Genomic DNA, 25,414 nt, shown 5'->3' with positions numbered 1-25,414 from the left:
GTATTATTTTCCTGTGAAATTGCATATTTCTGTCCTTCAGAGGAGTCTTGAAGAGATCGGATTTCCTTCTGTTCTATTGTGTTGGTGTGAACGCCTTTGCAATTGAAAAGGAGGCCTCTGAGGGTGGTAGGAACAGAGTCAGCAGAAGTTGCACAAAGTGAGGTGTGTGGCTTTGTGACTGGTTAGAGCACCCGTGCTAATGAGGCCAAGGTCATAGGTTCAATCCCTGAAAAGGCAGTGACTTCAATCAATTCTCTGCCAGAGCTCTGCACCCCTAAAGTACCACGGATTTGCTAGAAATCCAAAGATGTGAAGTTGGGGATGTGGGTGGGAAAGAGGAGGCTGACTGAGAGGCTGACAATGTCAGTCCTCTTGAGAGGGGACAGAAACTTCTAGTCCCTGCATTGGCCGCTCTCTGGGGGAAAGGGGCCAGCACAGGGTGGTCTCACCCAGGGAACTGCTTCAGAAAACCACGGAGCTGCCAGGCTCACCAGAAGAGGGCTCACAGTCTGTGTGTGGTCAAGTACAACCAGGGCGCCCGGTTGTACGTCTAGTTCCCTGGTGATGATCAAGACGCACATATTCAAAGGCAAACCTAGAGAGGGGCTCTGTGAGAGGGGCAGCACATGAGAACGGGGAATCAATAACAGAGGGGAAATTCCTCTAAACCCAACTGGCCTTACACCGAGCAGATGAAGTTTGCCCGGAACTGAGAAAGGATGACCTCACTCTACATCTGAGGTCTGAGGTCCAAAAAAAAAGGTACAGGTGTGGGGATGGGAGATGACTTTAGATATTAATGACTCTAAGAACATAAAGGATATTTATAATTACTGATTGCCTCCTTGGGAAGCAAAGTGGCATAAAATTGTAATTAGTTCATAATTCCTTATATAGACAAGAAAAAGAATAATGGATATTAACCTAAGGCAAAAGACGTAAGTCAAAAGCAGCCAAATAAAGTAGATGAGGTGCAACGGCTGGCCAAGTTGGTCGAGCATGTGACTCTTGATCTCAGGGTTGTGGGTTCGAGCCCCATGCTGGGTGTAGAGATTAAAAATAAAATCTTAAAAACATGCACCCACCAAAATAAAGTAGAAACCTTCTTTGCCATTTAAGTTCTAAAATAGGCAACTTTTCAGCCTGCGTTCTCACTGATTCAGAGTTGCCCTGAACATCAGCACCTACCAAACTAAACCTCTGGGTACTGGATCCTTCGAAAGAAATTTAAAACAGGTCTTCGTATTTTTTAAAGAAACTGCTGACTGATGGTGGGCAATCTGCTTGTCCAAAAGGAATACCACCCAGGGGCCTCCTAGCATAGCTGCACCATGTATTTTATTTCCAAACATAAACAAATGAACTTGGCACCACGTTCTGGGGAAAGAATATGTTGAAGAAAAAGAAATCTACTCTGATACTGTCCTACCAGCCAGAGGAACAAACGCTTTATATGTAGGTATAAAGACTTGGGCAACAAACTCATCTTAGTTCTAGCTGAATATTTTTAAATATTCTAAGCCCACAAAAGGACCAAAGCCTTGTGTTCTTTTTACATTTTCTTATGTAATAATTGATACATACGAAAAATACATACAGCTCTTTATGCAAATTCCAAGACACTGTAGTAAAGACATTTCTGAACCCACAGCAGCCTAAGCTATGTATCGAAGGATACTCCATCAATTTATTTGTTCAAGGTTTAGAAATGTTAGTTTGTTGAACTACCTATTGAGGGAAAGGGAAGCAAAAGAAAAGAGGTAATAAAAACAGCACTCAGGGACGCCTGGGTGGCTCAGTTGGTTAAGCAGCTGCCTTCGGCTCAGGTCATGATCCCAGGGTCCTGGGATCGAGTCCCACATCGGGCTCCTTGCTCGGCAGGGAGCCTGCTTCTCCCTCTGCCTCTGCCTGCCTCTCTGTCTGCCTGTGCTCACTCGTGCTCTCTCCCTCTGTCTCTGAAAAATAAATAAAATCTTAAAAAAAAAAATAAAAAATAAAAACAGCACTCACTCCAGGAGAAATCAGAGTGAATACGTCCCAGTGTCCAGGGATGAAGCACATCATCGATTCAGGCCAAAAGGGGTAGGGGAAGGAAAACCACTCGGAATAGGAAGGTGTGGTTCAGTCCCTGAAGGACACAGAGCCTGACCCTTCAGAAGATACTCAATAAACATCTGACCAAAAATATGTGAAATTCAAGGGAACTCCTTCAACTCTCTGTCACATAGCTTTTTCCTTCATGCGCTGGGGTATGGGTCCCTCTACACAAGCCATCCTTGGGAGGATCAAAAGAAGAATGTATCTGGAAATGCTTTATGAGCTGCAAAGAACAACATGATTTTAAGAAATGTCATTTTATGGGATCTTCAGATATTTTTGACTGAGAGATTGTGTGCGATTGCTTTCGGGAAGGAAAGGTATTAGATGGTGGTTTTAACTCACCAGGGTTTGAACTTCACTTCAGCATATCCTGCTGCTGTTCTGTCTCTTTCATGTCAAATCGTTTCCAACCGTACAGCTTGGTCCCAGAGCCCCTGTAAGCCCTAACAGGAATTATGATCCCTGCATATGAAAAATACGTGTGTCGTGGTGCTTGCCACAACTAAAGTCTTAAAGGACTGCTCTGGGCCATACCTGAATCATGCAAAAATTAAAGAGCAGAGAGGACCCATGACAGGCTTGCTATGCAAAAAATTCTGTTTGTGGGGCACCTGGGTGGCTCAGTGGGCTAATCCTCTGCCTTCGGCTCAGGTCATGATCTCAGGGTCCTGGGATTGAGCCGCGCATCGGGCTCTCTGCCTCCTCTCTGTCTGTGTCTCTGCCTACTTGTGATCTCTGTCAAATAAATAAATAAAATCTTTAAAAAAAAAAAATTCTGTTTGCCTCCATTCCTCTTCTCAAATATTTGCTTAATCTCATGGCAAAAGACTATTAGAGCATCTCAGCACTTTGGAGCTACAAAAGGCTCGTAAACAAAAAAAAAAAGAGGTCTACCTAAGTAGGTTCATCATATCATTTCCATTAAGTTTTGGGGGGAAAAGGGTAATACATTGTATTCTGGGGAACTTGGAGGCTGAGAACTGCTGCTCTTAGCTCGGGATGAATGCGCCATCCGAAGAATGACTCTACTGACCAACAATTTCCAGTATTTCCTTCCTGGTAGCCCCCCGCCCACGAACCCCACCATGATAAAAACATCCCTGACCTTGCAATATTTTATCACCCTCCATAACAATTAGCACAAGCAAGACCATCAGGCAGACTCTGACAGCTTACTCTGTGCTAGGACTATACTAAGCTTTTGACTTCTGTCTCCTGTAATTCTCATGTAGCTCTGGAGGCAGGCGTTCACGGGAGCACTGTAAACATAAAGTAACCTAGCTGTTCAAAGACATAATATCAGGAAGGGAGGAAGCCAGAACTGAAACCAAGTCAATCTGGCACCCAAGTCTCTGCCTTTCCATCTCTAAATAAATGAAAAACTTGAAATACTCTAATATGGAAAGTTGACAACATAATATCTCATTACCTGATATACAGATAGTTGAATTTTGTTTTGTTCGATGTAAATTTTAAGAAGAAATCTGTTGTCTGTATATTTTAGTCTTACTACCCATTTAAAAAAATACTTGTGAAAAGGAGGGACTTCTCTGTTAGAGCATGTGTCTAATTTTTCATTCAAAAAGCAAGATAATTTGAGAACATTCAAAGTCAGCTGTCCCCTTAGAGACCATACAATTCTCAGAGAATGTTCTGGAAATAAACAGCAGCCCTGGGGATGCCTCCCCCATCTGGGGTGAGACTTCAGTTGGTCAGCCCCAGGGTTCATCAGAGAACCTTAAGGTTTCTTAAGAAAACTGCAGCAAGAGTTCATGCCTCTTAACACCAATTAAAATCAACTAAGTATTACTTTGACAGTCTTGTAACACAATGCGGTAGATAGGATGAATAGTCCTACAGAATAAATCTGTGAGACATCACATCTTTACAACATCTGAAACAGGACATCTCAATCATACTGTTTTGCTCATGCAAGCATTTTAATTTTTAAAACCACTTTGAGTGAGCCAGTCAGGACCAAATTTCCTGAAATTGTGTTCTAACAGCTCTATTGCAAGGAGGCTAAGTGGGCCTTCCTACTTTTACCCCATACTGAGAATGAGCTAACAAAAAAGGTAACGTTCTTGCCCTTAAGTGATCCATGAGCCAAGAAAATAAAAGATCAAGAGAGAGACATCTTCCCACCTAAGGAATTGCACACAGAATGAATATTGAGATAGAACACTGGTTTACAACAGATTTTTCCTTTTGAGACAAATAACAAAGTGTTAAAATATGTTGAATACTAAGTATGAAATATAACATAAAAGTATCTGCCATAGAAACGTGGCCAACGGCTAAAAAAGGTGTGTGTGTGTGTGTGTGTGTGTGTGTGTGTGTACACAAAATGTATCTAGCAGGTGTGACAGGGACAGTTCCCAACTGGAAAACATTTATATTTTTAGGAGTTGCCCTCTAGCAGTTGAGGCGAGATAAACACCCTCCCAAGTACCAACCACCCAAATGAGTGAATGTGGACAAATTTAAAATTCCCAGAAACAAACCTCTGTCTGAATTGTGCCAACAAGAATCCCATTCCACTGGGACCTGCGAAACTTCCATTTTTCAATTTATAGAACTTATTACTGCAGGAATCACCTATTTGCCTTCAAAATAAGTTAAGCCCAGATATCATTAATAGGACAAGGAGAACCCCCAGTGACTCACTTATCTTAAGCAGTATTGTTTATGCTAAACATGAAAAGATAAGTAGTAGTTTGGGTGTGTTTGTTTGTTTGTTTGTTTGTTTTCCCTAGCACATGAAAGGATAAGAAGTAGTTTGGGGTTTTTTTCTCCTGTCAGGGAGGGGTGGGTGGGGTTGGGTGGGGAAGTAGCAGATTTTAGCCTGTATACTTCAATACTTGCCAATTCTGCTCCTACTCCCTTGAAACCCCAGGAGACATATATGTGTTCTAGTACAGCTGGACAGACTAGTTTGTTCTTGGACATGATCAAATAGCTGACAGAGAAAATGGTGCAAAATCTAGGAGAACGACCTAACCACTAATTCCAAACTAATCGAATGGTGTACAAGGATATTTCCAATGTCATAGGTATTGTGGTGTCACTATTTCCTGTCTTATTATTCTAGTTGATTTCAAATGACTCGTTAGAGAGAAGAAATGTACTGTGGGCATTACCAGCCCATGCATCTGAGCCAAACAGAGGGACATGGTCAGGGTGGGGACAGAGGCAGTGGTAGGGGCCCAGTGCAAGCAGCAGCCCTGGGGAGAGGTCTAAGACACGGGTTAACGGCCCTACCAAATGTTATTCAGAAAAAAGGAGAAACAAAGCAGGCTCTGTCACATAGGGCCGGGTGCTTTGTGGAGCTACATCTGGCCCTACATTACTGTTCTAAGGTTGGGGGCGTATACAGTAGGTACAGTCAGGACACTCAAAGCTAAAAAGAAACATCTCTCAGCTCCGCTTCTCCCCCTCTGAACCCGAGGGATTTGATCTCTAATTCGTTGGAGGCGTGCACTGGTAACTACCATCTGAGTACCTACTATGTGCCCCGCACTGTGGTCTACTCTCCTAGGACGGCCTTCCGGAATCACCAGGATTCCTGATGGAGGGAAGCACCTTCCGTGCTGGGTGACCCCGCTTTGCTCCTGCCACTCCAGACACCCACACTGCTTCAGACTCCGAGCCACAGCGAGGCTCAGAAGATCAAGGGACCAGTCACAGCAGCCTTTTTAACTTTGGGAAAACCCAATGCTCACTTCACTCAAACGTTGCAAAGTGGTGCCATGACCCTTTAGCTCTTGACTCACCAATTCAAAGAGCCACATCACATACAGCCCTTAAGCTGCCCACCGCATGATTCTGCGTCTAGTGCCTTTCCGGGTCCCCCCAAGCGGAAGACAGTTCTGGCAGGGAGTCTGGGCAAGATTACTATAATATTTAGCCTTTGTCCCTTCTTTTGCTATGTCTTATCATAGAATAAGGCACACAAGTCTGGGAAACTGGGTACTTTGGTGTATGTTGGACTTGAGACCCGTACTCCAAAGGTACCTGCGGGACCTCAGGTCAGTGCAGTCTGATCCAAGAAACTCCATTTCAAAGATGAAGAAACTGAGATTCAAAATAAAGGAGGGTCCATTCTTCAGAGTGGTGGAAGGTGGGGTACACACCTAATTCAACGCCATGCTTCCCGTCTCTGGAATTTTACTGAGCACCTACCTAGTAGGAAATGTGCAGAACTGAAGAGGTCAGATTTCATTCCCTCACCTATTGGGGTGACTATAGATACACAACCACACTTCCTGTCCGAGCATTGGTTTTCTCGCTTGTAAAATGGAGAAAGTGTATTGGGCTGCTGATTACTAATGCCCCTCAGGTCTGAAACTGTCATAAGGCTTAAGGGTGTAAACGTGTGGATGTGGGTGAATATATACGCATAGAAACGAACGTAGATGTACGTGTGTATATGTGTACACGTGATGTGCGGCAATTAAATACTATTTCCTACCACTCATTTTGCCTAATTCCCTCCGAGACCACGTTTTCAAAATCCCAAGCCAAGGCTCGGTGCGTCCCATCCGCGCAGCCCAGCAGAGTCCGGGGTTGTGCGGTCAGAACTCCTCTGGTTTCTCTCCAAACACAAGTGCTCAGTGAGAAGGAAGAGGAGGAGCCGCGTACTTTACACGAAATGTTAAGAGTCATTAAGTTCCCTGGGGGGAACCGCAGATCTGCGGCGGCGGCGCGGGCGGGTGGCGAGGGGAGCACAGAACAAGCCGCAGGAAGCACGGGTTCAAGGTGAGCGGCTGTGGCTGCCCGAACCTGGGGCCGAGCCGCCAATGCACCAAGTGAGCAGCGCGTGCCCGGGGTTGGAACAAGCCTGGCTCCGCGCCCGTGTCGGGGCCGAGAACCCCGCACTCCCGGTGGGGGGGGCCATCCGGCGTGAGCAACTCGGCAAATGGGCGGTGCAGGACGTGCGGCGTGTCCTCCGCGGCTCGGTCCCAGCGCACGTGGCACGGCCCGCGCGCGGTGAGAGCGGTGAGAGCGCGCAGCCCGCCCGCCCGCGCGGCCGCCGCCCCAACCGCCGGCGCTAGGACCCTGCGCGCCGCGCGCACTTCCTCCCGCCGCGGTCCGCGCCGCCGCCGCCGCGGCGCCCCCGCCCGCCCGCCCGCGCCGCCGCCCTACCTGGCGAAGCAGTACTCGCAGTGGTTGCCCCGCTCGTTGACCGTGAGCACGTAGGCGTAGGCCGGGCAGGAGAAGAGCAAGTCCCCCACGTGGAAGGGCTGCAGGGCCCGCAGCCCCCGGCCCTTGCCCGGGCTGCAGAAGCGCTCCAGGCCGCCGTCGCCCGCGGCCCTCATGCCGGCAGCAGGGCGGGGCTGGCGGGCCCGGCGCGGAGGGGCGCCCGGAGCCGCGGCTCCCCGCGAGCTGTAATTGGAGAAGCGTCACCCAGAGCCACGGCGGGGCGGGGAGGGCGGGGAGGCAAGCCGCCGGAGACGCGGCGGCGGCCACCGCTCCCCGGAAGGGAGGCCGGCCCCGCCCGGCCCTCGCGCGCCCCGGGGGGAGGGGAGAGGGAGGGGGAGCGGCCCGGCGGCCCCGCCCCGCCCCGCCCGCGGGACCCTCGGCGGCCCGCCCGGCACGCGCTCGGGGCGCTTCCGGTGTGGCGGCGACGGCTCCTGGCGCGGGGCGGCTGCGCCTCGGCGGCGTTTCCGTGGGGAGAGGGACGGTGGTCCCACTCCCGTGGGCGGGTGGGGTCGCCGCGCGGGGCCGGGACCCAAGGCCTCCCCGGACAGGCCACCTGGCCCCCACGGTGACCCACCCTCGGCACATCGAAAGGGACCAAGATGTTCCCCAACCTTCTGTATCCTGTCCTCGTCAGAGTCCCTGGAAGGGGTCGCCGGAACCCCGGGGAGGAACCGCCGTAGAAGAGTGTGCGGTCTGGGCCCAGGGTTAAAGGGCGCTTCCCCGAGGTTAAAGGCTTTAAACCTCGTGAGGCTTTAGACCTGCCAGGGAGTCTCCGGAGTGCTCTGTGGGAACGTTTGCCCCTCCAGTGGAAGTTAACTACGCGGGCAGCAGATGAGAAGTCCCGTCAGCTCTGCTTCCAAGAGACTTCCCTTCGCCCAGAAGGCAGGAGATGAGCTTGCCTTCAGGGAACTTCCACTCTTCTAGGGGTCCAAAGGCCATGCTGCGGCCAGAACGCTAGGCTGGAATTTGCAGTGGTTTTAATCGCTCGGACCACTCACCGTGATCTTAGGAAAGTCCATTGGTTATGAATCACACAGAGGACTTCAGATCTGTGTAGCTCCTAGAACAGTGCTTAGCACATAAGTCCTATACGCAAGCAGCTGTTGCATGACACGTATGAGAAAGGAGGGTGTAATCTGTGTTCCAAGAAGGACCGAGTAAGGACTGAAATTGATGTGCGTGCAGTAAAAACTCTTAAAAGTGTGAAGGGAGAATTGAGCAGAAAACACTAATAGTAAAAACTCAAGTTTGATCTCAAATTATGTTACACGTGTAAGTTCAGGACTCGTTTAGCAAAGGGAAAGATGAATACGATTTGGAGTATGTCTTAAAATCGTTAGAATTTTTGACACCTCAATAAAATTCCTAAAAGGAATAAGCCTGTAGCTTATTCCTGTAAAGAAAAATACATCATGGATGCTATTTCATTTATGCGTTTGAAGAAGCATTCACAGAGTGCGTCACTGGGATAGAAAGATGGACAAAATGTAGGCCTGAGTCTGCATTTGACACATTCACAAGCCAGTGATAATTACTATTAGTATAACAGGACAGCTGTGCAAAGCACATCTCATTGATTCTGTAATTACAACAGTCCGATGAGTTAGGCGCTAAGTCCCCCTTTTCCAAAATTAGGAAACTAAGACTCAGAATCACTTCTAAGGCCACATAATAAGTTACAGAACTTGGTTTCAAACTCAAGTCGGTCTGGGAGACCCATGTTCTTATCCCAAATGTCCCTCTGCATGTAAACGCCGCACACTGAGAAGTGTTATGGTGGCTTGTGCAAAGTAGTCTTGAGAACACGGGCAATGGGTGACAAACTCAGCCCGAGAAATGGGGTTTTGGTCAGAGCCTGGGCCACATTCAAGGAACACTTGCGTCTGAAAAGATGGGTGAACTTGACTAGTCAAAGAGCAGAGAACAGTTTCCTGGGCAGAGCGAACTGGACAGAAAGAGAGGGACTTGAAAGAACCGAGTGTGTATTGGGGCCCTGTAGAGGTTCTGAGCGGAGCATGTGTTCTCCAGGAGAAGGCAGGAGGTGAGACAGGAACAGGGAAAGGATATCTTCTCAAGCAGTGAACTTGTTGCAGATGTGGTAGGGGAGCCCCTGAAAAATCTGTAAGTAGAGGGGGCCGTGATCAGTCCAGCATTTAGACCGAGTTCTACTTGCAGCTTTGCAGGTAAACTATGAGAGGAGAGGACTAAACCCAGGTCCACCACTTCAGGAGGGTCTACAGTATTTTTAATGAAAGGCAATGAGAGCGGGAAGCAAGGCAGTAGCATTAAGGAAGGGGGCAAAGGTCCCAAGGGTACTTGAGGTTTCTTGCTTGGTATATGGCATACAGCAGGCAAGTAACAGTGTTTTGGCTTTCTAGCGCCAGCCTGATCAATCTTGTAGGCTCAAGATAGGAACCATAAATAGCCTAGAATCAGGGGACATGAAAGAGGCATCTTGTTACTAATGAAGAAGGTAAGTCTCTGTGAAGTTAAACAGCTTGCCTAAAAACCCAGTGGCAGAGCTAGCGTGAGATTCTGTAACACACTCTTTCAACATTTAAATATTTGTTACATGCTTTCTGTGTTCCAGCAACAGTGAGAAGAGACTGTAACTTAATGATAACAGAAACTAACTTAATGTGCACTCTCACAGAGCTTTGTACAGTCTGGTAGAAGATGAAGACATTAATCAGATAATCAAATACAGTCAGTGGTCTTAAGTGCTAAGCCAGTGCTTGGGGGATTTGACATAATCCTGAAAAGCTTTTCAGAGAGAGTACTGCTTGAGCTACAAACCAGAGGATGAATGGAACTTCATCAAGAGGAGAGGAGGAGGGACAGGCATTAGAAGCAGAGGGAACAGCATTACCATTGATAGGAGGAAATGTGACCTATGGGAAAGTCAGAGTGACTGCAACAGAGCGAGAGGGAGTGTTGTTTGAGATGATGTTAGGAGATAAATTGGTCTTATTGGCCAGGTTCCCCGACTCTACTCTGATCAATAAAAACCCTGGCAGTTTACAGGCTACTATGTTAAATGAGCTTTATGCCAGTCAGATGACTTAAATCAATTCTGACAATTATATTGTATTACAGGTGTGTGTTATATGTAAATGAAAAAAAAATTTTTTTCAAACCCTAGAAGCTGCTGAATACATGCCTACTTAGGCAAAATCTTAGATACCTTTTTGGGCTCAACAGTTTTTTTTTTGTTGTTTTTTTTTTGGTTGTTGTTTTTTAACATTCTGATACTGTGGGGTTCTAACCAGCACAAAGGTGAAAAGATTGGCATAAAAGTAAATAAGCGATTCTAATACAGTAAATAATTCCCTGTTTTAAGGATCAATTGTGTGAAGTGACCTACTTGTTTACTTCTTTTTCTTGTACGGGGTTTCTTTCCCCTCTCACTGGGAATGATTTCCAAGGGCTGAGTAGAAGCCAATAATCTGGTTAACAAGCTGTCCCTCAAGGTAAGGGGTGGTAGGAACAGCCTTATTATTGCAGGTGGAGGCGACTGTGATTGAAGAACCCTAGAAAAGAAACAGCCTCATTTCAGAAAAATGCCTCTGCTGAACTCCGGTGACTGGAGATGGGGAAATGGTCAGTTAGGCAATAGCCCTGAATTTAGGAGCTTAAATTACGAAGAAAACTGTTTAAAATAAACACCCCAGCAATGGCAACAACCCAGGCAGGCGGACTGATGACAGCACTCTTAATGCAGCTCATACTTGTCAGTCTGCCACTTGCATTCTCAAATTCTGTGAAAGTCGCCTGCCAGCCTCCGGGGCCCCTTGACCTTTTAGCTTCCCCTCGGCTCCTTGGCTGGGAGCGAACGGGGTTCGAAAGGAGTTTTCTGGTTACTTTGCCTCCCTGTGTCTTAGAGGCCCCCTCGCTGAATTTCTCTAACCTAGAAGTTCATCCAACTCGGGAGTGAAATATGGCTCCAGCCACAGATTAGCACATGAAGGAAATAGCTCTGGCCTGGGGGCAGATAAAGCGTGAGCAGAGAAGAAATACTGAGGAACCTGGACGACAGACATTTACCTTAAACCGCTGTCCTTATTATACACATATTTCACTTACTGAGTCCATCGTATGTGCTTGCACTCTGAGAGGCCCTGGTCATACGAAGGTGAGAACAAAGACGCTGGCGTAGTTACTGTAGTAGCTGAATGATGGCATCCAAAGATGTGTCAATTCGACACGTCCGCCAGACCCTTTTCACCTGCGTGGGGGAACGTTTAAATCGAGGATCTTGAGCTGAGATGATCATGCGGGATTATCCAGGGGGACCCTCAATGCGATCTCAGGAGACCTGACAAGAGAGAGACAGAGGAGAGGTGACACAGACAAGAGGACGGGGCTATGTCATCACAGAGGCCGAGATGGCAGTGATGGGGCCACCGCCCCAGGAATGCACACAGCCACCAGAAGCTAGAAGAAGGAAAGGACAGCTTTTCCCTTTGAGCCTCAAGAGGGAACATGGTCCTGCCAACACCTTGACTGTGGCCCAGTGATATACTGATTTCAGGATTCTAGCCTCGGGAACCATGAAAAAATAAATTTCTGTTTTAAGTTTAGTCTGTGGTAATATGTCACAGCAGCCATACGAAATTAATACAAGTTATAATACAGGGGCACCTGGGTGGCTCAGTCAGTTAAGTGTCCAGCTTGTGATTTCTGCTCAGGTCATAATCTCATGGGTCATGGGATCAAGCCCCATGTGAGGTCCTGTGCTCAGGGGGAATCTGCTTGAGATTCTCTCCCTCTGCCTCTTTCCCCCACCCCTGCATGCTCTGTCTCTCTGTCTCTCAAATAAATAAATAAATCTTAAAAAAAAATAAACTTATAATACAATGAAAGTTATAATAGAGAGAGGAACAAAGTACAGTAGAAAGGCTTTACAGAAGACCTGACATTTTAGTTCCTTCTAGAAGGAAGACTAAAGATGGATCAGAAGAAGGCCCGTAAAATGGGTTTAAGAACCTGAAGGTGTAAATTCACTGGGATAGCAGACTTGACGATCCAGGCAAGTATTTTCCTCTTTCTTTTCTTTTCTTTCTTTCTTTTTTTTTTTTTTTTAATATTTTATTTATTTTTAGGCAGCTGGCATATGTCATAGCAGCCAGAAGCCTCTTCAGGGCTACACGGACCTGGGCCAGCTGGCGGGCCCAGAAGCTCCTGGTCCCTGCCAAGCCTGGAAGGCTCCTCATACAGGGTTACAATCCTGCCACACTCCAAAAAAATTATATATATATATATATAATTTTTTAAATTTTTTAAAAGTAATCTCTACATCCAATGTGGTGTTCGAACTCACAACCTGGAGATCAAGAGTCACAGGCTCCATCGACTGAGCCAGCCAGGTGCCCCAAGAATTTTTCTTTTATTTAACAGACACTTCTATAGCTCTTACTGTCTACCAGGTCCACTTTTAAAATCTATTCTCAATCCTAATGCCATTTTATAGATGAGAACACCAAATCACTATAGTTATATAACTTGTCCAAGTAAATGGTGAGCTCGTGTGGTGATGAGTCCGTGGCCTTGACCAGTTCAGCGTACTACCTAACTCTTTGGTCTGAGCTACAGCCCCAGGTCGGGGGTCTCGGGTAAAGCTGGGCCAGCAAGGTGAGCCCCATGTTGTAGGGTCCTGCAAGGCTATGTGCGTAGGAGTTCTGTGCACTGTATGGGCACTGCAGAGCCAGAGGAGAAATTTGGCTGGCATGGTCTGATTGTTGCTATGGGAAGGTCATCCTCGTGACCGAATGCAGGATGGGTGACAGGGGCCTGAGGTCAGAGAGAGAGAGAATTAAGGAGCCGATGCGGTAAATAGTCCAGAGGAGACACATTGCTGGCATGAACAAGGACGGTGACAGTGGTGACAAAGAGGAAGGATATGGATTTGAAGATCTTTTAATTTATTTACCAGGACCTGGTGATTTGAGTGTGTGAAGGCCAAGGAGAAGGGGGTATATGAGCCGTGGGAAAATATGTCCGACAACGGCTGACGTCCCTTCCATCACGCCTCCGTTGAGTTTCTTCCCACCTTCTGTCCTGTGCATATTTCACAAACAAGATTTTTTCATTTCTCCCTTCTCTGTATTTCTTGTTCAATGTCCCTTTTTTTCTATTTTTAGGCCACTCTGTCCTTACGGCTTCATGCCGGGATCACCGCAATAGCAGTCATATTTTGAGATCGCCAAAGATCATACAGCCAGCTCTGCGTTTCCGTCCGTACCCTCACCATTCCTCCCATCCAGCCAGTGCCCCTGACTCGGAGAAGAGATGATATTGTTGAGTAGGCGCAAAAGGGCTCTTGGTCTTCAGGAGCCAAAGGTCTCAGGAGACTCAGGCTCCAATCTTGGCAAGTTCATGCCGATGGAGAGCAGAGACTCCCTCTGGCCAGAGAAGAGTCTCCAGGTCTAGGGTAGGAAGGAGAATTGAGAGGAAAGCAAGAGGTTAAGTCAGGGTGCTTGTTTGAGAAAAGGGCATCACCTTAGTTTCCTTCCAGGCTAAACACTGGAGGAATGGGGTAATGTATCTCAGGGGACTCAGACCAGAAGTAACTTATGTGCTAGTCTCGTGTAGACCCCAGAATTCCTTTTGTATTAGAAATGGGTGTGTGAGGGGCTCCTGGGTGCCTCAGTGGGTTAAGCCGCTGCCTTCGGCTCAGATCATGATCTCAGGGTCCTGGGATCGAGTTCCGCATCGGGGCTCTCTGCTCATCAGGGAGCCTGCTTCCCCCTCTCTCTCTGCCTGCCTCTCCATCTACTTGTGATTTCTCTCTGTCAAATAAATACATAAAATCTTTAAAAAAAAAAAAAAAGAAAGAAATGGGTGTGTGAGAGATGGACTCTCTGAGGTCTCCCACAGGAAGCGGGAGAGTGGGTTCCCACATCCCTAAGAGGTGCCCTCAAGTAGACAAGCAAGATATCCAAAGGAACCACTGTGGGTAAGAGCAAGGGACTGATGACTGTGGATCATCAAGGATCATGGGTCCCCTGCCGAGCTCAATGCTGAGCCCCACGATGCCACCGAAACACAGGAGGAAGCCCCAGGAAACAGAATGGGGTCTCTCCCTGTTCTGTGTGCCGTAGTTACTGCCGTCCAATACGTTGTCTTCAAATAACTGCTTTCATAATGAGACTTTCTGTCAAAGAGCTCCCAGTTGTTCTTTATTGTATTTCTCCTCAAGGTCAAGCTCTTCTTCCCGGCTTTAAAAAACACCAACCTCTCTACCTGTCTTGCTCACCGTGAGTTCCATCTATTCTGAGAAGGCTTCTCCCAGTGTTTTTGCCCATAACTATTTCTGTTCCCTAAGGTCTGTCTCATGTATCTGTGCTTTCTTGGCAGGCAATCAGCAACATTATATATATCCCCGTGTAAATTAAAGTCTTTAAAGGGAGACACTTTATATTATATTTATTTGGCGGTTTTCTCTGTGGAGGCCTCCAATTTGTTATGTGATAGATTCTCAACTCTTTTCCCAGTGACTGAAGAGAAGGCTGATAAAGTTGTGATGGGTGGGGATACTTTGATTTTTAGAGGATGTTATGCTAGTAGTGTTTTGGACCTAATTCCTAGACTCTGTTACAAACATATCCCAAGAATGAATAAACAATTCTAGGTAGTGAATCTATGAAGAGTTTCAAGATTGGAATCTTGAAACAATTTTCAAGATTTCAGTTTTCAAAATTTCAATTTTCAATTGTTACAAACAATTTTTAAAGGGCTGAGTGTTTAGTGGTGGTTTTGTTTAGAGGAGGTTATACTGTTTTTATTTTCCCGATTACGGACTCATAGGGTTGGCATGGAATGCTTAAGAATCCAGATGGCCAGAGGCATTCGTGCTGTAACAATGGTTGCCTGCGACAGGGCTCTGTCATCTTGCTGGCAAGCTAAGGGGTGGACTCAAAAATAACCCCTTGCTTCCAGGCTGAAGGGCAGTAAGAGCATTCCTGAAGCGTAACTTACAGTCCTAACCCCAACATCCCAGCTATGCTGCAGCATCTTTACTCCAGTCAGAGTTTATTCTGGAATAAGAAACTATTTCTGTTAATGGGAGGAGTAACCAAGTCAGAGAAAAGCACATAAATAACTATTTCAGAATAAGAGTAACCAACTCTTTTTTTTTTTTTTTAAGATTGTGTTTATTTATTTGAGAGAGAGAGAGAGAGCGAGAGGCAGAGATAGCGACAGAAAGCACAAGAGAGGAGGAAAGGGAGAAGCAGGCATCCTGCTGAGCAAGGAGCCCCATGCAGGGCTTGATCCCAAGACCCCAAGATCATGACCTGAGCTGGAGGCAGAGGCTTAACCGACTGAGCCACCCAGATGCCCCGAGACTGACCAGTTTTTAAACTACCATCTGTCTTCTCTTGTTCTTGAAGGAAGACAGGAATGCAGGAAGGAAGGAAAAGAACTTAAGCTTTGTCCTTGTGATTCAGGAAATACAATAGCTCTAACTGGATGCTAAAAATTAAACAAAAAGACAACAAATGTCCAAGGAAAGTCCCCATGACTGACATATTTGGTTCTCATCTAGACTCATAAGCTTTTTTCTTTACCTCTGGAAAGTCTCACCACTTTCTTTTCCATTAAAAAAAAAGGAAGAAGAAAAGAAAGAAAGAAAGAAGAAGAACTAAGTGTGAGGAAGTTTAGAAGTCTATTTCTATTTTTATTGAGACTGTTAACAACGTTCTTATTTTGGGGGAGGCAGTGTCATCTAGCCGCGGGCGGGGGGGGGGGGGTGCGCGGTGCTGAGTACAGAATTTGACTTTGTTACCAATGGTGGTGATCTTGAGCAACTCACCCACAGATTTTATATGAGGGCAGAGCAGTTCCACAAAAGGAAGAGATGCGGTGTGATTATTTAAAGTCTTAAAGCCTTAGTCTACCTGCTTTATAAGTTCAATTTTTACGCAGAATTTGAATATATTAGTGCAGTTTATTTCTCTTACAAGAGGGGCGAAACATACAGAAGGAAAAAAGTCAATAGTGTGATTTGAAGCAGAAGCCATGCAAAAGTTGAAAATGGTCAAATGTCATCATCTTAACTTCAAATGATCCCAACACCTAAAAAGAAACCTTTGGCTTAATTTTCTTTTCTAATAAGGATTAAACATATGTAGCATTAAATATCTGTTATTGGGGAGGTCATGAAAATTTAAGGTAAACATAATATATTTTCTTAAGCTGGAAAAAGAGGGTTTGTTACTTTGCTTGATACCAAATGAATTTACACAACAGTATCTTTTTTTTTTTTAAATTGATTTATTTGACAGAGAGAGAGATCACAAGTAGGCAGAGAGGGAGGTGGGGTTGGGGGGGGAAGCAGGCTCCCTGCTGAGCAGAGAGCCCGATGTGGGGCTCGATCCCAGGACCCCGGGATCATGACCTGAGCCGAAGGCAGAGGCTTTAACCCACTGAACCACCCAGGCGCCCCCACAATAGTATCTTTAAATACAACTAATTTAAAGAGCCCAATGATACACAACTATTTTGGAAAGTACACACAGGGCAAACAAATATTTTATCCGTATGTACTCTAATATCTACTTTTTTTAATATACATTTCAAGGTTGTTTTTTTTTTTTTTACGATTTTTATTTATTTATTTGACAGACAGAGATCACAAGTAGGCAGAGAGGCCAGCAGAGAGAGAGGAGGAAGCAGGCTCCCTGCTGAGCAGAGAGCTCCGACGGGGGACTCGATCCCAGGACCCCAGGATATAAAACAGTCATGACGTGAGCCGAAGGCAGAGGCTTTAACCCACTGAGCCACCCAGGCGCCCCTAATATCTACTTTTTAAAGAAATGTTCAATATTCTGGCATTTCTTTGAGTGACTTATATTTTTGAAATCTAGAACTTTGAAAGCCACTGATGAAATTTTCAATTTTTGCTTGCATTGCTTCCTGGTTTTCCTTCATCACAAGCTACATCTTTGTCTTTTCCCATCTTTAGGATTTTATAGTTTGAAATCCAATAACCGAAAACTAGGGGTGGGGAAAATAGAGGAAGTGAAATAAAGTGAATTGATTAAATGTCGCTCTTGGGGTCAAAGGACAATCAGACTGAAGGGCTTGTACATGCTTTCATTGTACAGTCACTGATTTATGCTGCAGAACACTCTCTTGGGTATATGCAGGGGCCCAAGTTAGATTAGACCCACTTCTTAAACTCCAGAAGTTTAGAATCTCGAAGAAGAAACGTGACCTATATTTAGAAAGCCACAAAAATTTACTAGAATAGAAGCCTCCTAAGGGTAAGATGTTTCGTCTGTTTCACTCATTGCTGTAGCCTCGGGCTGTGCCTGGGACAAGGTAGATATTCAATACATGTCTGTCTGTTGGATGAATGGATAGTACCAGGCAGAGTGTTGAGCCATTTAAGAACTACAAAAAAAAAAAAAAAAAAAAAAGAAAGAAAGAAAGAGAAATTGGTAATAGAAGGAGCTGGTAACTTCCAGCATCTTTGATGCATCTTTGAGATTATATATGTAATTTGTAGATAATGACGTCGCCAGACAGTGAAGAGAACCTCCCGCGCATGGCTCTCATTGTTCACATCCATCAGCTTCTCTGCCCAGCTCTTCCAAGGAAGACTGTGAACACAGCAAGTCACGAACATGTCACCTAATATGCAGGGCCTCAGCGAGGTGAGGAAGTGAGACGAGGCCAGGGTGTGTGGGGACAAACATGCAAGATCCTTTTCGGTGACAGGGTAGTTAAAGGCATACACTAAACCATCAAACCTCTAATTTCTTAGGTATCTCTGCCCAGAGGAGGGGACTGAAAGGGAAACACTAAGGAGGTAATAGTAGAGGTGCTTTGTAAAGGTGACGGAGATTGTAAAGATAGGAAGGACTCAATTTGGGGAAACCGTGGAAGGGAGATGGTTAGGGTCATTTTAGATGTACTGTTTTATATTTAAATCAGCCAAATAAAATTGCCTTCTCCCAACCTAAACATCATTGAGCCCGGTTTACTTTCTTTTTTTATTTTTTATTTGTTTATTTATTTATTTATTTATTTTTCCGGTTTACTTTCTTAAATCCTCTGTTTCTCAACATCTGTCTGAGTAGTTGACTAACTATACATTGTGCCTGTTTGGGGGTGTTCTTTACAGCGACCTCTTTCCTGGGTGACCGGGACTCTTACAAAGTGATCTTGTGCCTGCCAAAGGCCAGTCTGCAGCCAAGTAAGACAAGCCCGAACAATGCAACATCTCTATTGATAAATACCGTTTAGATTCATTTTGAAGGACTTTTTTTTTTTTTTTTAAATCTGAAATTAGAATCTTCTTATAGTTAGAACATCTTCATTTATGATGGACGCTAAAGATGATATTCTTTTGAATGTTCTAGAGAAAATAAAAATCATTAGTCCTCTGTGGATTCTACCACCTTTTAAATAAATTATGCTGTTTTCTGAGAGGGAAAGGCATGAATGTTAAGTATGGCATTACCGTGTCATTATAGAACCTACTTGGGATCATTCCTTAACCCAGATTTTTGCGTCTCTGAGTAACCTTACTCTAAATATCCAGGATCATGACACCTTGATTTCCTTTAGTTCTTGGTCATAGACACTGGAGCTTGTTCACATCTTTTAATACACCAGACAACTATCGATTAGGAAACAGAAGGCTACATGCAATTGAAGCTATCATTTCTTTAAAGGCATTTAAAAAATTCATTTCTGTTCTTAGCCACAATTTCATCATTTTTGGAAAAGAGATTGGCATCTTCAATGACAGTGTTTTGAACCTTATCATTTTAAGCAAGCATTTATGGATGGGGTTTTATTGAATCCCATTTTTCCTTTGACCAGAAATGATTTATTTATGTTACTTAGAGTGCTAAGGAAAGAAAGTGTGAAAAAAATTGATAATATCACTGAATTAATTGTTCTATCAGCCACGTATACTAACCTTACGAAGCTTCGAAAACACATATAAACCCAGTGATTACCAGTGTAGAGTTTTTTTTGTCAATCCTTTTCCACCTTTGTTTATGAACATAGAATTTTTTTATAATAAAAATGGGATTATACTGTACATGTTGTTTTATAGCCTGTTTTGTCATCTTAAAAGTATGTTATAAATCTGTTTCTATAACATTAAATATTTTTCTACATAATTTTAATGACTTGATACTGTGATATCTTATAGTGTAGTGTCATCTTTTTAACCAGTTACTAGCTGTTAGATACTGTTGATGTCCTTTTTCCCCCCTATTGTTGAAATAAGCATCTTTGCTAAGCCAAATCTTTTTTTACATTCTTGAATAGATCCTAATTGAAAAGATCTCATTGAATAGATCTATTAGAATAGATCCTAAAAGTGGAATCAAGTGCATAAAAATTTAGAAGACTTTTGATACATTGCATGGACCTGAGTTAAAAATGTGTTTATTTGCTTATTTATTTATTATAATCTTTACAGTCCATGTATAAGATAGAAAAATAATCTAATTGATTGCATAACACCTCTTGCACTTCATTTAATATACAAAAAACTCATTACAGCTAAAATGAGACACCTCAGATGAAGTCATCAGACTTTGTCTAGGGATCCTGCCTATCATCTAACTCAAAAGCTTTATTATAGAGCTGAGGAAACAGAGTCGGAAATAGTAACATACCCTGTTCACAAGTGAAGGCAGCAAGGGGCGGGGTCGATCCCAGCCTGGCCCCAGGCCCTCTCTTCTCCTCCCAAGCCCTGCAGGAGAAGATCAAGTCCTTCAGATGTTCAACACAGAACTGACCCATCTCAGAGTCTGTTAACAGCTACACGGTCTTTTATTGTACCATAATCTGTTCAACCAACCCTTAGCTGGTGAGTATTAGGATGGTCTGGAGTTATTAACTAGTCTAAACATTGTAGCAATAAACAATCTTTTAAATAGTAGCTGTTTAAATATCTCTAATAAATAAACTGCTTTTCTTTTGGGAAATGTTACATGTTGTGTTATTTCCTGGAGAATCACAATGCACATTCATGTATTAAATATTTATTAAACACCTACCAACTGTGTTAGGTGCTGGAAAACACATATTTTTTAAAAAGGCTCTGAAAATTCTTAAAGTGACAGAATCTTTCAAATTTTTAAAATTAAAAATTTCCCAACTTAAAAAAAATTTTTTTTTTGATCATGTCACCACCTCTCCCCCCTTTAAAAAACTGAACATCTATTAGTATTACACTAATCTTACCTGGAGCAGAATCTGGAAAATTCTATCTGGTATCCATCTGGTTGAAAACTTCTAATTAAGTGCCTGTACCTAGTTGCTACTTTTCTAGGAATCCTGAAAAATCTTAGGAATTATTTAGAGGAACGATATGCTTTAGGCATTTCAGAAGGATACATCTTTGATCTACATTGCCAGATTAACTTCTGGGGTAAATAGTATTTTGTTATGAGTATTTTGCTTTGTTTCGTTTTTGATATGACTATTTTGGTGGGGAAGTTTTACTTTATTTTTAAAACAGTATTCATATCAGTAGAACAAAAGGAATACTTGGGTGCCTGGGTGGCTCAGGCAGTTGGGGCGTCTGACTCTTGGCTTTGGCTCAGGTGGTGATCCTGAGATCGTGGGATCAAGCCCCATGCTGGGCTCTGCACTCAAGCCTGGAGTCTGCTTGTCCCTCTCCCTCTCCTACTCCTCAGCTCGCTCCTCTCTCTTTCTCAAATAAATAAATAAATAAAATCTTAAAAAAAAAAAAAAAGAAAGAAAGAGAGAGAGAACAAAAGGAATACTTGAACATAAAAGGAAAATATGGGACATTAAAGTCGATTTTGGCTCAGTAGTGGATTTGTTGACGCAGAAAGGTGAAATTTCCATAGGGAAAGAGGACAGACTGAGGGAGAGAAGAAATTATTAAAGGGAATCAAGGATGGAGGTTTCAAAGATTTTATAGCAACATATGAAAAAACAATGAAAATATTTGGTAGGAAAAAGAGGATAACAAAATCCTGCTCATCACATGTAAAAACCTATTAGAAAAAAAGAGAAAAACAGCTGGGGTGGGGGAGGGACTCCTACAAAGTACTAGTGTTTGGGCTGGGGTGCTTTTCTCCCTTATCTCTAATTGTCGTTTTCATTTTTTTATTTTTAAAATATATAACAAAATGGAAAAGGAAAGAAATACTAAAGGACCAGACAAAATTAGAAGAGAGGCTTATGGAGGAGGAGGAAGGTAGTGGTTGAGTCGAACAAAGGCAACAAATAGATTAAAGTGAGTGAGGGTAGAAGAGAGAACGTTCAATTTGTCCTGGAGGAGATCATTAATGACTCAAGTGCTGTGAAGTGGACAAAAGCCAGTCTGTAGTGGGGTCAGATGAGAGAACCAGACAAGAATAATTTTTTTTTTTTTGGACCCAGGATCATAATAATTCACTTAGAGGTTTCCCCCAGACACTATTACTTTAGTTCTGGTTTTATCATGTTGGGATTTTGCCTATATTGGATTTTTTTTTTTTTCTAGGAGCTGATAAATGAAAACCTTAAAAAAAGAAATCCTATGAGTAAGTTTCTTTGCCCTTATATTTGAACTGAATAATAAAGAAATGGTAAATTCTCTCTCTGAGCTGTGCTAGAAATGCGGCCATACAGAAGTCTTAATAATATACTCTGTGCATGCCATTTAAAAAACAGAAGAACTTGGTCGCCCAAGGTCATTTCAGATGCCTTTTTTCCTAAGTGATTTGTGTATATTTTATCCATAAAAGACAAATTATTATGAAAGGATATGAAATATAGGTTTAAGAAACTCAAAGAACAAAGTGCATTCTTTGCTCTTTGAATTTCTTAAAATTAAGTTCTTAAGACTCCTGCTGCTTACCTTCAAACAAGCAACCTTGAAACTACTCCGTGAAACCCAGTTAAAGGACGAACCAAAGAGTTTTCACTTATTTAAAAAAAAAAAAAATAGTACATGGGAGAGAAAACGTTCAAGTCTCCCAGTATCCATACTTATTAACTAAATTGGATGCCTGTGGTGGGTCTCATGGGAGCACACGGTAACAGCCTCTTTGCATTACAACTCAGCCAGAAGCATTTATTCCCTTGTAATTAAGGCCAAGGGTGCAACCCATGATGCGAATGGAAGCAATTATGTGGATTATTCGTTCTCCCTCAACATTTCTCAAGTGTTTGTATGTTTGTGACTTTATGTTTGTCCGAAGGCCCCGTGTAGCACCCTTGGTTATCCGTGGTCATGGAGATCCTACCTCCAATAGTAACAGTAACCAGTACTCATATGCCAGACACTGTTGTAGGTGCTTCTGATATATTAAGTTCATCCTCCTTTCAGACCTGTAGGGGGGTGAAATGGGAAGTCCTAGTTCTCCAGAAGCAGATCCTGAGATGAGGTTCAAAGGCAAGGGAGTCATCCCTGAGGCAGTCCTAGGAGAAACCAGTATGGAGTGATGGCAGGAGGACAAGAAAAGGGAGTTGAGCCAAGCAAGGGGGCATCTCTGGCCAAAGCCCTCAGGGGAAGTTTCACTTGGTCCCTCAGGGGAAACTCTATGGGCTAGGAAGGGAAGGTTGGCTTCCGTCAAGCTACCCAATCATTGGGTAACAATCCGCAGGTATGGCAAGGAGGGTGTGTGGGTGGGTGGTGGGTGAAATCCGGGAAAGGAGAGCATTGAGCACCTGTTGAAGGGGTGAGACAAACACGGACCAGTGTCTGCTACAGGTGGGGACCATTATCTCCAGTAAATCTTGCCCAACATCTCAAAACTTGTAAGTAGGACATCTGGCGCGCTGTATGGAAAAGAGTGTATCCTCACAGCGCACTACTGTATTATCGATACCTTTTCCAGAGTTTTCACAACGGACTGTGTAGCATAAATTATTTTGGTTTTCTTTGACTTCTAAAAAAGCTGGAAGTGTTTTTGTCTGAGAAGGAATCCGTTAATAATTTGTTGAACTAAGTTTCGGATACCTTAAGCCCCCAAGCCCAAGGTAAGCTCAGAGAGCAGACTAAAAAAATCAGACAATTGGTTTATCTCCACGAATGCACTGAGCCCAAACCACCTCCCCCAACGGAGTCTGCCCAGTTCTGGTGGAACTGTAGAAGGTGATTCCACAAGTCTTCCATCAGGGTGTATTCAGGTGGATCCCGCTTCACGTTAAGATAATGTCAGTTCACACTGCTGACTTGATATTCTATATACTTACCATCCTTTTAACCTTTTGTTTTTGTTTTAAAAAATACTTTATTTTTTATTTTATTCTTTTAAGGCTTTATTGATTTATGAAAGAGAGAGAGAGTGCAAGTGGGGGGGAAGGGGCAGACGGAGAAGGACAAGCAGACTCCCTGCTGAGCGGGGCGGTCCCACGAAGGTCTGGATCCCAAGACCCTGAGAGCATGACCTGAGCCGACATAATCCATGGAACCACCCAGGCACCCCTAATATTTTTTATTTTTATTTTTATTTTTTTTAAAGATTTTATTTATTTATTTGACAGAGAGAAATCACAAGTAGATGGAGAGGCAGGCAGAGAGAGAGAGAGGGAAGCAGGCTCTCCGCTGAGCAGAGAGCCCAATGCGGGACTCGATCCCAGGACTCTGAGATCATGACCCGAGCCGAAGGCAGCGGCTTAACCCACTGAGCCACCCAGGCGCCCCAATATTTTTTATTTTTTAAACAAAATTTATTTTCCTCTCCCAGTCACTAATTTTTTTTTAAGTTTTAGTGGAACACTTTCCTGAAACATTTTTAAAACTTTTTAAAGATTTATTTATTTATTTTGAGAGGGGCGAGTGGCAGAATCTCAAGCAGACTCCCCATGGAGCCCAAGGCAGGGCTCCATCCCACCGCCCCAGATGCCCAGCCATGCAGATGCCCCTAAGACATTTTTTTTTTAAACTTTAAAGGAATTCTCTTTATTTTGTTTTAAAGGGGGGGGGGTGGCATGTGTAGTAGTTGTCTATCTCTTTACACCTGGGAAAAAGAGGAAAAGCTTGTGCATGGTAGTGAGGGACCAATCTAGTAAACTCCCGAGTCGGAGGAGGGCTGTGCTGGTGCTGGAGGCCGAGGAAGAAAGAAAGCAGTAGCCAACTCCATCCAGAAAACCAGTTAGAACCTGGCTGGTCCCGAGAAGACAGCAGAAGGCAGACAAGGGCACTTGAAGGGGAAGGCTTAGGATTCAGCTTTCTTTCCATGTATTTTGAGTAAAGGGGAAATTCTTTTTTGCAGGTACCTATGGAAGCCCACGCTCTGCGCCCGCGTTGAACCCAAGTCTCTGCTGTGCCTCCCCGTTGTGCGAGGGTGGGGGGGAGCGGGTTGGGGGGGGGAGGAGGGAGAGGCTGGAATGCTTGCCAAAGGTTGGAGATCCTAGATAATAAAAATTACAAGTTCTCTGGTACTTCTTAAACGCAAGGGACTATTTGAAGAGTTTTACATGTATCAATGCCTTAAAGTCTCCTAAGGATCCTATGAGGTAAGTACTACTTGTAGTTCCCTTTTATAGATGAGGAAACTGAGGCACAGGGAGGTTAAATACCTCATTCAGGATCACCCGGCTAGTTAGTCGTGGAGCTGGGATTCGAGTCTAGGTTATCTGCTCTCACATTCCACGCTCCTACCCATCACCTTCTACAGGTTCTCTGAAATGCTGAAAATATGCAAATGATGTTGCTCATAATTTATCTGTGGTTGAATCTGTTTCTGCATGTTCCACAACTTTTTAAAGGAGACCCCCTATTTCACACTCAGTAATCGCTCAGCAATAGGAGAACATTTGAGTTCTGATAGAAACGTGTATCCTAAGGTCTTGAAGTTGATGTCAAGTAGAAAGCTCTTAGATGTGTTGGGAAACGGGAAAGAAGTGGCAGCCAGGCAGCCAAGCTCCGTTCTGCACAGAGGAGACGGTATTCCCTGCCCATGGGGGACTGGCACTGGCAGCAATTATATCACAAAGTCACTCTCAACACTCAGCTGCTTGCTAAGAATTAATTGCTGGAACCAGATCTGGTGAGCTTCATGCTTCCACGTTCTGGATGCGGCAGGCACAATAGCGTGATCTATTTAGTTTTCAGAAACAGCTACACTTAAGAAGAACTTGCTTGGGTGCCTGGGTGGCTCAGTGGGTTAAGCCTCTG

At 44.2% G+C, this 25,414-nt stretch overlaps 1 protein-coding gene across 3 annotated transcripts in view; it reads right to left on the bottom strand.

Moving 5' to 3' along the window:
- The window catches only part of SMYD2 (SET and MYND domain containing 2), a 48,066-nt gene extending 40,533 nt beyond the window's left edge, over nucleotides 1-7,533 (bottom strand). For all 3 annotated transcript variants that reach the window (XM_032318484.1, XM_032318485.1, XM_032318486.1), the window contains exon 1: nucleotides 7,246-7,533. In XM_032318484.1, coding sequence (XP_032174375.1) covers nucleotides 7,246-7,418 — 173 coding nt within the window. In that variant the 5' untranslated portion in view covers nucleotides 7,419-7,533. The remainder of the gene's footprint in view (nucleotides 1-7,245) is intronic.
- Nucleotides 7,534-25,414: the final 17,881 nt, after the last annotated feature.

The sequence above is a fragment of the Mustela erminea genome, chromosome 17, assembly GCF_009829155.1.
Source record: "Mustela erminea isolate mMusErm1 chromosome 17, mMusErm1.Pri, whole genome shotgun sequence".
Classification (NCBI taxonomy): domain Eukaryota; kingdom Metazoa; phylum Chordata; class Mammalia; order Carnivora; family Mustelidae; genus Mustela; species Mustela erminea.
This window is presented reverse-complemented; position numbering and strand designations above follow the sequence as displayed.